A 12,353-nucleotide genomic window follows, 5' to 3' on the forward strand; every position below is an offset into this window, starting at 1 on the left:
TCTTTTTTTTTCTAGTTTTTTTAGGCTATTTTTTTACTTTTGTTTGTTCGGATAATAATTTATTTGGATGATTTGTTTGGTTTAGTTACTGTAACATTTTGTGTGATGTGATGTGATGTGATATATGTGAGATAAAAAGGTGATTTGAGAAGATAAAAAGGTGATCGAGATTTGTAAGGGTAAATTTTGCAAGATCAAAAATTAGGATTTGATCAAGAAAAAATGAAGCAGAAAACGAAGTGTAAAATGCTTGACCAAAGTGCATCCTTTATTCCTTTTCCTTTATCAATCTATCCATTTATTTTTCATTTTTGTGGTGGCCAGTTCATTATATTATCTCAGATTGACCGAGTCTATGCCCAAAAGTCTAAAACAATAATTCACGTACTGGGCCATTTCAATAATGCAGCCCTGGTGGTGGGATTGAAAAGCAACCCACAATAATGATATACTCCTTTGATTCTTACGCCAATGCTTTCTTACTCGTTAAAATTGGGTGGTGCAGAAAATATCCCACAAGAATATAACAAAGAAGAAGAAATATGAGAGAACTCTTGAGACGTGATGATATTATTACATGTAAATGATTTTTTTTTGCAAATAATCTCTATCCAAAATCACAAGTTCCTCCATCCCCTTGTTAAATGATCCATGTGTTTTTCTATCTTGTGCTTGCATTGGATTCCCATTATTATCTCAGATTGACTGAGGCTATGCTCAGAAGTCTGAACCAATAATGAAGTCACTGGGCCATTTCAATAATTCAGTCTGGGTGGATTGAAAAGGAACTTACAACCATTTCCACGGTCATCCATGGCAGCAGACGCGTTTTCTCTTTTTTTTTTTTTTTTTTTTTTTTTGTGTTTTTAGGCTATTTTTTACTTTTGTGTTTTTAGTCTAACCTTGAGAAATTACTGCTTGCATTTACTGTTTGGGCTGGCATTGGAATAAAATTTCACTCATTTGGTGTTTGGTAACTTTTTTTTTTTTGGCTCTCTTTTACGGCAATAAGAAGGTATAATGTGACAAATTTTGTACCACTCGATTTATCATTTATGAGTGGAGTCATAAATCGGCTAATTGATTGAAATATAGATACTTGCCAAAAAGTTCCGTCAAATGTGATCCATCAGCTCCGTGGTATCATTCTATGCCCGTCGCTCCTACACGGCGCGACGGGCAGCAAATTTTTTTTTTTTTTAAAGTTGTTCTGGCCGTCGCGCCATGTTGGAGCGACGGTCAGAGCTGTCAGAAATTTCTGACCGTCGCTCCTATATGGCGCGACGGTCAGGAATCTAAGGGTAAAGGCATGAAAACTGCGAGGCATTGATATTATTTTGTCTTTGACGATGTTTTATATCTCATCCATTTAATGCATTTCACATGACATTTAATTTAATTTTGTTGTCTACTTTTTCTGTTTAATCCAATCACTTTTAATTTGAATAACGTTAAACATTTTCAAAATAAAGAAGTACAAGTTATTTTATTAAACCCTATAATTGGATAGAAGGGTCCCTATACGATAATACCTACAAAACAAATAAATACTAGTCGTTTTACAGCTATTTTAATAGATTAAATTATTAAAACTAATTATCATATATCAAATAATGACACGCAAATAATTCTTCATTTCTACAAATATGTTATTAATCTTTTTATACGATTACATTTTATATGAAAATTCAAATATATAAATCGTAATTCATATTATAATTTTTCATTTTTTGACACAATTACGGTTCCTTTAACATTCTGTGTGCATGATACATAATAAAGTTAAAATTAACAAATCATAATAATATTAAGCAATACTTTCATCCATTACGCAATCACTTCAATTTAAATCATATTATCAAATTATTTTTTAAATTTAACAAATCATAACAGTTACGCATGTTATATAACTTAAACTTGATAAAATGGTAAACATTAATTCTTTAAGAATTCCCTAAATCCTTTAACAAATGGATCAAATTTTTTAAATCTAATCTCCTTTAAAATGCTAAAATTCTTGCGAGCCCAATGTTTGTTTTTAAAATTTTGTCAAACTGAATGTATTGTTTTTAAAACTTTTCATTTTAAATAATTTTTACAGAAAAATTTTTGCCGAATTCCCAATTGAATTGGACAAAGATTTAAAAAAAAAAACATTTCTAAATCGCCGGGCTGAAGGATTTTTTATTAAAACAAATTCTAAATTATTTGTAACCGTAAACCCTAACCCTAACCGTAAATGTAACCCTAAGAAAAAATTTTCTTTTTTACTGAGGAGGAGGATTTAAAAAAAAAAACAACAACATTTCTGACCGTGCCATGTTGGACCGACGGTCAGAAGATTTTAAAAAAAAAATAAATTCCTGACCGTCGCGCCATATAGGAGCGACGGTCAGAAATTTCTGACAGCTCTGACCATCGCTCCAACATGGCGCGACGGCCAGAACAACTTTAAAAAAAAAAAAAAAAAATTTGCTGCCCGTCGCGCCATATAGGCATAGAATGATACCACGGAGCTGATGGACCACATTTGACGGAACTTTTTGGCAAGTATCTATATTTCAATCAATTAGCCTCATAAATCTGATCTACCCAAACTTTTGCCTCTTTTCATGAGCAGACAGACTTGTACGAAAACAAAAAACAACTAAGCAGTGTACGAAAAGTGTAAAAGACTTCGACTAAACAAGGGATGACTGAGTGAGTCTATGCTGGCAAGTCTGAAGCAATAATGAACTTACGGACGAAGGGCCGGAGCGGTTGTCTGTAACGGGCCATCATCAACGGACAAAACGAAGCCATGTCGCCAAATTATATCAGCTAAATAAGACGGCGTCGTTTTATTGAGTGTCAAATAAAAAAATAAAAATTTTGGAAACGGATGGAGCATCATTGTCAAATAGCATCAAATTTATCCCGCCTAAATTATTAATGAAAAGTTCCTTTTTATCAAAAATCCCCATTTCACTTTCCTCATTTCCAAAACCCTTTCCCCGTTGTCTGGTAATGCAAAAAATCACTCCACGAAAGAACTGCCATTTCACTCCACAGAATCACTCCACAAAATCACTCCCATTTCACACCCTGTTGTCTGCTAATTTCTAAAACAATTGCTTGAATTCCTCCTAAAAAAGACCCACAGTGTTTTTTGGAGGAGGAGAAACTGCATAATCTAAAGCAAGATAGGATCTTTTACACTCTCTGCTCCTATGTTGCCCTTGTAATGTTTATCCGCAACATTGATACTCTTCATTTTTTGACATTTTTTTAATTCATTGGGGTCAAAATTTTCTGGAATTTTCGAGTTAATTTCTTATTTTAGTGAGTCTTAAAGTTTCACATTAGTTTTCGTGGGATGGATTGACGAAATTTTGGAGCTTTGTTTATTTCGAGCTGGGTAGCTCAGCTGGGCAGGACAAAATTGTTGAAATTATGCTTGTAAAAAAGTTATATTTTTTATTTGAAAACTTAGGTGACCCCAATGAGGAGGTTCGTAATATTGTTGAAATTAATGTGAAACTTGGGCTAGTAGCTCAAGTGGTACCAGAACTTCAACCCCAAGATCCTTATACAGAGGGACCAGGGTTCGAATCCTGGGGAGGCCCCCCTCCAAGCACCCGAAGCTGGGGCGGACAAAATACACAATTGGCCTCCACGGGGGAAGCTCTGCGCTTCTTCAAGGAGTGTACCTCATCTTTGTTGCAGCAGCAGAGCTCTAAGCCTCAAGAAGATAGATTCCACCCTCTTCTTTTTATACTGTACCATGAATCTTTTCCAATACTTAACTATAAACCCTCAAACTAGATTTGTCATTGCCTACAACATAAGAAAAGATGCCACTAGATCAAAAGTTGCCCACCAATTGAATATAGAAAAGGAGAAAGCATTATAGTCATTCTGAATTGTAACTAAACCTTCTCCATATACAGAACGAGAAAGAATCTTCCTTTTGGAGAGCTTTGATGGATCTATTTGAAGTTAGAATGCCACTGCCAAGGAAATAGCCCCTCAAAGATGATAAGACAACCTGTTTCAACAGGAATAGTCCTTACATTCTTGAAATATCAAATCAGAGTCCATAACCTAATTCTCCAGTTCATTATTTTTTAATTTCATAGTTTTTTAACTAGCTCGGACTGATGTCTGGCCAGTTCTCGGTTCGATCAGTTTGATCGACTGGTCTGATTCGAATCTGAAAGCACTGCTTCCATATTGTAGTTTAAGAAGACAAACCAAGAAACAAAAAAAAAAAGGAAAAAAAAAGGAAGCCAACCTGTGGTTGTTCAAGCTAATTTTAACTAGTGCTAGATTCTACAAACAAAATCGCCAACTAATCGCTCTTGGTTTGAGTAATGTAAAGCATGGAAAAATCAGATAGGTTAAAGTTATGAGTTTCTCACATCAGTGAATGAAAATTTGCAGCCAAATCGTCCTGGGACAACTCAAGACCAAAATCAAAGGGGGAGAAAAAAACTAGTGTGCTTGACCGCTATAACAAATTAATGCAAAGACAATTGAGAATCCCAGAAGAACATACATCCCAAAAAGACATATTCATAAGCAAAATCCATGGGACAAATCAATGTAAGCAAAACCCAAGATAAAGAGAATAGGAGGAAACTAACTCCATACCCGATGTAATTACTACTAGTAAGTATTTACCTGAGGAAGGGAAAAAATAATCTTGGTAAGAGCCTAATGATGTAGCATGATAATTAGCAGCAACAAATTAACAATTTAGTGAGCAATTGAGAGTGATCCACTAGTAAAATGATATTGAAGCTTAGGATTTCTTATGCTACATGTTAACCAAGCGCAGGAAGTATGCAGGTACACAGCTGAAAAGCTGAATCTGAACAAGCATGATTTGCTGAGCTCTTTTTACATCCCAACTCAGAGAAAAATATGGCAGGCCTGCGAAAAGAAATGGAATTGATGAATTACAAATTTATTCAATAGCTAATAGATAAGGTTACCATGAGAAAGACATTTATTATTGTGTTGCAATCAGAGCCAACAAATTGTTGATTTGGATTAAGCGTCAAAGCAAGCTGATTTTGGGGGTTGCTCTGAATATGTTTGTTGATGATCATCTAACCAGTAGAATGTGGCAAGGACCGAGGACAAAGCTCAGTCTCGAGTCTTCACTGCATGATTCATGATTGATAATCAGTTTCTACTTTCTATAGTCCCTAGCATCTGCAGGCAGGCAGCTGTGCGCTAGAGTTGAGATGAATCATGATTCATGATTGATTAGGACTTGAGAAATTGAGATATGCTGAGTTTGTTGTTGGTCTTTTATTCAACTCCAGCAACAGGGTTTTTGGGCATGACTTGCAAGGTGTAAAAGAAGAGAAAAGCGACCTCAAAGCAGCCAGCTGCAAGTTCCTTCGAGTTAGGAGGAGAGCCCATTGATTTCAGGTGCATCAATCAAATTATATCCTATACGATGACAAAGCAACCAATGTTTACGATGACAACATATTCATTGATAACTTTTACATCTCATTTAACAAACGTTTGTCAATCAAGCATCAAGATTCTAGAGCGACTATGGTGGAAAATACTTTAATGTTTACAGCTACACTAATAGCTACCCTTATACTGAGTAGTGCGAACCTGAGTACAATATTCCTATGTTAGGATGTATGGAGTAACCTACGTAAATTCCCACCTTTCTGCCAAAACAAGAAGTACTTAGATGTATTGACTGAGGAAAGAAGCAGCTTTTCTACTTTCATTCGTTCCTTATCTTGCAGAAGACACAACAATATATACGATTGTCCGGAAGATGATCAACTATCACAAAAGTTTATAAGATCATACTCACTCAACCAGGCTTCCAATAACCTTACAATCAAAACCAGTACTTGAACGGATTGCGAGAAATGTTCAGCAACTTGAAAGGATATTCTAGGTATGCAAACACAGTTAGACAACCTTTGAGGAATTGCAGAATTCTAGTAAAACTTCAATTTCATCAGCAGAAAGTACAGGCTAGAGATAGCAACTTCAATCCTCTTTGAAAGATGTTCTACGCAGCATTTCAGAATTTACAATGACATAAAAGCATTGGAGTTAAGGACTAATCTTCACTGTCAGAGCTACCAACATCACTGCTATAATCACTACTGTCATCGTCAATGTCAAGCTGCACATGCCGAACTTGTATAGGCTCGGGTGCCTTTGTAAGCATCGGAGGGGGGATATGCTGAGGTTGTTGCTCTTCAATTCTAGGAGGTACAGGAAGAGAATCCAATGGGGGCAGTGCCACTGGATCACCAGGTTTCCAACCAGGTGGAGGAAGAATTGGTAGATCACTGGGCAACTCCACGGGCATTCCAGGTTTCCATCCTGATGGCACAGAAATATTAGGTGGAAGCAGACCCTGCATTCCAGCAAGATTGGCAAGTGGATTTGGCTCTGCTGGTTGCCCAACAGGAGTTTCGATCAATGGCTCAATAGTTTTCTTCTTATCCTCATCTGTTTTTGGTAAACCAACATTGAGATCAGCAAAAGCGTACAGTTGGGATGCCCGCATTTGCTCCTCCTGTGGAGCAGGTGGGAGTGCCCCACGGAGAGGAGCCTGTCCAGCACCAAATTCTGGTGGTGCAAAAGTAGTGTAGCTTATCCTATGGGCATATGACAATATATCAGAAAGCTTCAGCTGAGATGCCACAGTGGTGGTTGAAGAATCTTCTGCAACATCTTCTGACTTGGACCGTTTTGAACGGCGATAATCCGAGTAATCATCCACAAGGTTGTCAAGAACCTGCTCAGCTTCTTTGAGCTTGCTTGCAAGTGCAAGAATTGCAGCATCTTTTGACCTGATTTCATGCGAGAGTTTCTGTTTTCCATCTTGAAGATCAAGAATTTCTTGGAGCTCTGCAACAGCTTCAAATAGCTGAGTTTGAAGGTTTGTGAAAAGAGCGAGAATTTCTTTGGAGGAAGAAGGATAAGAATCTGGTGCAGTTGATGTCAAAGGTTGGGATTGGGAAGACAAGAAGGAGGGCAGGGAACCTCGAAATGCGCTAATCCAATGCGACCTATTAGGTGAGACATCAAAGAGTCTTGAGGCAAGTAAGGACATTTGCAGAAGAATAGACTGAGCTCTTGGCAGAGGGGGAAGGAGAGGAAGAAGTGTTGAAGAAGTTGGAATAATGCTTGATGCATTTGACTGTTGATTGGGTGGATGAGATTGCTGGGCTTGGGAGGCAAACTTAGCCGGAGTAGCGTTTTGAAGAGAAGGTGAATTTGGATTTGGTAAGCCTAGCCGAGCCGGAGATTGCACAATCTGATGTGGAACATTCTGGAGCATTTTTCACTTAGTTTCACCTTCAGCAAAACCTAAATCATCCCAAAAAGAAAAAACAATTACAAGTGAATTCAATTAAGTACAATCTAACCACAAGTAGAATCCAAATAGAACAAGGCACCACACTGGCTTTGTTAGAGGGGGAAAAAAAGGGATAAATAGATTGGTCCTGATAGAACCAGATTGTTCAAGGCAAAAGAATACTTGTTTCAGTTCATTTTGATCAACAATTTGCCATATAGAAGAGATAAGACAAAAGGGGAAGAGAATGCAACTTGAAAGGACTTGTATCCATCAACAATTTTATGTATCTATGCCTCCTGGCTGCTGTGTTCATCAATTCCACATCCAAAGTAATAGCAACTCATTAAATATCAACTTGAGGAAACATATTTACTAATATTTGATTTTTTCCCATTTCTATAACCCAATTATTTCCTCTTTCCATAGTGTATTTTAAGAAGAAAAACCAAAGAAACCAAATAAGATGTCAACCTGTAGTTGTTCAAGCTAATTTTAACTGGTGCTACATTCTACAAGCAAAATCGCCAACTGATCCCTCTTAGTTTGAGTTATGTAAAACATGGAAAAATCAGATAGCTTAGAGTCCGTTTGGTTGGACGGCCATCGAAGTCATTTTCTTGGAAAATCACTTCCTTCTCCATAATTTTCCGGTGTTTGGTTATTTAGTGAAAATATTTTCCAAATTCCCTTTTTCATAATTTTTTGGTGTTTGGTTTGCCAGTGAAAATATTTTCCGACTTCCTTTTTTAGTGTTTGTTGATATGTTGCAAATATTTTCCTATTCTCAAAAGCTTTATCTCTGGATATGTAAAGACTAATCCAAGACATTTAGAAGGCGACTTTCATGGTCCAAGTATACAAAACTTAGTTCTTCAACTGCTGCACCGTCTTCTCGAAAACCCAAAACTAAGGAAGCTGTACAATTTTCTCTCCAAATCAACCTTTATTTATGCTGTAAAAACTAGAATCCATAAATAATTTTTGCCACAAAATATGCATCCAGGTCATCAACCAACTTGATATTTGGTATCAGGTAACTAAAACTAATTATCATCTTCTTTAAGGACCAACTTAAGCAACAAGCCAAGCATAATACCACAAAACATGCAGCCATTTAAGACACAAAATTGAAGAAAGAATAATTCGTCTTTGATGTAAGCAGATGATCAACTTAAGCAGCAAGCCAAGCAGAATACCTCAGTACAACCATTACCAATACCCACACCCTTTGAATCAGAAATAATCACAACTGAAACCTTTATCCTAGGAATTTACATCAATACACAACTTGCAGCAACACCAACACCGCTATTGCCAACACTATGCAGTCAGGTCTGCAACATTGATTCTAACAACTATGTCTTCTTTTGACAACTATGGCTCTAAACAGAAGAAACGGAGCACTCTCCAAGGGTCAGTTTCCACCAAGAAAAAATTGCTTAGTGTCTTTAAATAGTCACAATCAACATCTTGTTCATCTGATCATAGTACAAGCAATAACCACTGATTACAACAAAAACAAGAATGTAAGCATAATGAAACAGTCCAAGCTCCCATGTCCATTGTGCAGCTTCACGAAAATCATTAAAGGACACTGCTCTAAACAAACTAGTATACAACACTAGAACACCAGCAAATGCCAACAATTGAACTCCACAAGAAGCTTAGGAGGACAAAATGATAATCCATCAACAACAGCAACAAACATATTCAATTACAACTTCCTCGATAGTCCATATCCTAAAGAACAAACTCTGCTCCAAATGAACAAACTGAATGCCCAAGTCAAGCAACTCTCCACCCCAAATCTTTAAAGATAGTCAGAATTGCATGTGCAAGTTCCCAATAGATAAAAGCCACTGAAATTAATAATCAGATTCCAAGAAGGTAGCTTTTGACTATATTATTTATGTAAAAATAAAGAACTAGTAAGTGTATGAATTCATGATGGCAATATATTTGTTGAAGTTCAATGGTAGTGCAATGCACTATCATTGAGGTCTTTTTTAGGGCCAAATATTCGACTGTAGGTACACCTGACTATATTGTGCTCATCCAATAAAAACTTTACAATGCTAAGATTTGATGTCATTGTTTTACTAGAGAGAATGTTAATCTGGTGAAACACTAACTCTAGAATGGGTTTCAATTCACAGATATCTTAATCATGGGAGGAACCAAATTGTAAGATTAATTTGAAAGAAAATGGGCAATCAAGTGCTCTCTCTCATTGTTTGTCCTGGTCTAAAAGTTCTAGACTTATTATTTAAATGTCTAAACAATGTGACTTTCGCTTTACATGCTTCTAAAATTAGGGACATAACCTCAGCTAAATATGTACAAGTATTACTCCTTAGAAAAACAAAAACTTCTAACTTGAAAATGCCAAAATGGACCAGAATAAGGTTTTTTTCTTGATATTCTACAAGTTGGAACTTGGCACTTGGAAATAAAGTCGAGTGATGAAGCAAGCAGGATACATGTGATAACTGATAAGATTAAAAGATTTAGGACAGATAGAGATATCATCAGAAACAGGGAAAGGTGCTGCAACATTTCCAAATCTTCTTGACGTTTCAGAGAACTACGAAGCCTAGCATTGACAGGGAATGAAGACTTTGAAATTTGCCAACCAACAAGACCTCCATCAATATATTCGTTGCTCAAGAAAAGGACCAAAGGAATTCATGAGTCTATCTGAAATTAAACGCTGATAAGTACTGCTATAAATAAAAGATTTGTGCAGCCCTTATAGAAGCTAGCATTGCTTAACAATCCAACAAGATAAACCCAGCAAGTACCTTTTTCTGTTTTGGTGATTTTGTCCCCAGTTCCCCATGATGTATATGGACTATGTCCTGTGTAAGTCCGGTTTTACTTCTGGCTGCATCTTCTTTACTAGAGTACTTATTTGTGGTTTCTTGTATTTGCCAAGACGACAAACCTGAGTGATCATCTTACGACAGAGTCGTCATTGCCATTGGGTGATTCGCTTGCTGCTATGTCAAAACATTCATTGATTTGGGAATATATCCAAAGCCTTCTGTGTTTCCACGGTTATATTAAGTTAATGGAACTGAAAAGTTTAAGGCTGCTCCGATAGAATTGGAGGAAGGATCTTTTTTTTTGGTTTCAAAGTTTTGACTTATATTATTAATTAACCCCTTTTCAATGAAGCAGCTATGGCAAGAATCAGCCCGTGGCTTCACAAACTCGATGAATGCACTAAAACTTTTACAAATGGTCTCACCAGATTGTAAGAAAAACACTACCCTACCCTACCAGGGTTCAGAGCAAGTCAGAGGGTCGAGACAAAAGCGCCAAGATTAATAATCAGACTCCAAGAATCATAAAACGCCCAAAACTCAGCAGCCAAATTAATTCATTAGCATCAATCAAATCAAATGTAACCCTAATCAGGTAAGCACAAACTAAAACAAAAGCAACCCACAAAAATTCATTCCAATCCAACTTCAAGAATCTACACCAGTAATTCTAGACAATTTTTCAAAGGAAAAGGGAGGAAAAAGAACTAATAACAGACCAGCATACCTCTGGAAATACTTAAGGAGTCTTCACCCTTGTTGGAGATGCTGTTGCAGGAACGGGGATGAGATGTCGCCGGCAGAGTGGGGATGAGCCTTGATATTGACTGCTTTTAAAGGAAAAAAAAAAGTGAGAGAGAGAGAGAGAGAGAGAGATCATAATTGTTGCTGATTTTTAAAAGGAGAATAACCTAATTGAAGGAGTAGCTTACCTCTGAAAGTGGGCCTTCGCCGGAGCTGGAGATGCCGTCAGCGAAGAAGAGGGATTAGTTTGCCGATGAGATGTCGCTGCCGATGGTCTTTTATGGATAGTCTTCAATCGTCTTTTTCAGTTGAAGATTGTGAAAAGAAGAGGGTGTGTTTCTGGAGATGCCGCCAGAAATCATTTTCTCAACAATGGAAACTTTGGAAAATGTTTTCGAGTAAATGTTTTTTGGCCAAACAAACAGGCCCTTAAACTTATATCAGTGAATCAAAATTTGCAGCCAAATCGTCCGGGGACAAAATATATATATATATATTCATAAGCAAAATCCATGGAACAAAATCAAAATGTAAGGAAAACCCAAGAATGAAAGAATAGGAAACTAACTCCATACCTGATCTTTAGGCCAAACTTGTTTCGAAGAAGGAACAGCAGCAATTGATCCAGATGCAAAAATGCACTGAAAACCGGCTAATTAGTAATTATTTAGCTGAAGAAGTGAAAAAAAAAAATTAATCTTGGTAAGAGCTTGATGATACAGCATGAAATTAAAATTTAGCAAGTAATTGAGAGTGATCCACTAGTAAAATGATATTGAAGCTTAAGATTTGTTATACTAAATGCTAACCAAGAGCAGGAGTGTGCAGGTACACAGCTGAATCTGAACAAGCATGATTTGTTGGGCTTGCGTTACATCCCAGCTTAGAGAAAAATATGGCAGGCCTGCAAAAAGAAACGGAATGGATGAATTACAAATTCATTCAATAGCTGATAGATAAGGTTATCACGAGAAATTTATTATCATGTTGCAATCTGATCCAACAAATTGTTGATTAATTTGGATGAAGTGTCAAAGCAAGCTAATTTGCAGGTTGCTCTGAACATGTTTGTTGATGATCATCTAACCAGAATTTGGCAAGGACCAAGGACAAAACTCAATCTTGAGACTTGACCATGGTTCAAAGTTGCGGTTACAGTTGTGGTCGCAGCTCAAACCGTTCCACATCATCGGTCCGATATATCGATCGGCGTCTCGACGAAACGCAAATTTTGAAGCATTTAATATTCTAAAAGTTGTTTGTAATAATATAAAAAAAGTATGCTAAACAAAAATAATAAAAAATTAGCAAAAGAAACAAAATAATATAAACAAAATATGCTGAACTCAAGATGACTCGGTCGTTTCTATCGGTATCAGAGACTTCTCGACTGAATTCTCGGTGATTCATTGTATTTCGAAATCATTTCGCCTCGGTATCGAAAC

The 12,353-nt window shown here is 36.7% G+C and overlaps 1 protein-coding gene across 4 annotated transcripts; it reads right to left on the reverse strand.

The window, feature by feature from the left end:
• Window positions 1-5,950: 5,950 nt before the first annotated feature.
• LOC113735224 (mediator of RNA polymerase II transcription subunit 4-like) lies at window positions 5,951-11,829 on the reverse strand. Of its 4 annotated transcripts, XM_027262224.2 has the most exons (5): window positions 11,718-11,829; window positions 11,484-11,579; window positions 11,097-11,247; window positions 10,892-10,991; window positions 5,951-7,347 (listed from the first exon to the last, which is right to left on the reverse strand). In XM_027262224.2, exon 5 carries the CDS (start codon window positions 7,316-7,318, stop codon window positions 6,086-6,088), a length of 1,233 nt encoding a protein of 410 aa, XP_027118025.1. In that variant the 5' UTR covers window positions 7,319-7,347; window positions 10,892-10,991; window positions 11,097-11,247; window positions 11,484-11,579; window positions 11,718-11,829; the 3' UTR covers window positions 5,951-6,085. The 4 variants fall into 4 exon arrangements, with proteins under 4 accessions (XP_027118025.1, XP_071938965.1, XP_071938967.1 ...); XM_072082864.1 differs by lacking the exons at window positions 11,484-11,579; window positions 11,718-11,829 and having other exon boundaries at window positions 10,884-10,991; window positions 11,097-11,375; XM_072082866.1 differs by lacking the exons at window positions 11,484-11,579; window positions 11,718-11,829 and having other exon boundaries at window positions 10,884-10,994; window positions 11,097-11,375.
• Window positions 11,830-12,353: the final 524 nt, after the last annotated feature.

This window comes from Coffea arabica, chromosome 3c, assembly GCF_036785885.1.
Source record: "Coffea arabica cultivar ET-39 chromosome 3c, Coffea Arabica ET-39 HiFi, whole genome shotgun sequence".
In the NCBI taxonomy this organism is placed as follows: domain Eukaryota; kingdom Viridiplantae; phylum Streptophyta; class Magnoliopsida; order Gentianales; family Rubiaceae; genus Coffea; species Coffea arabica.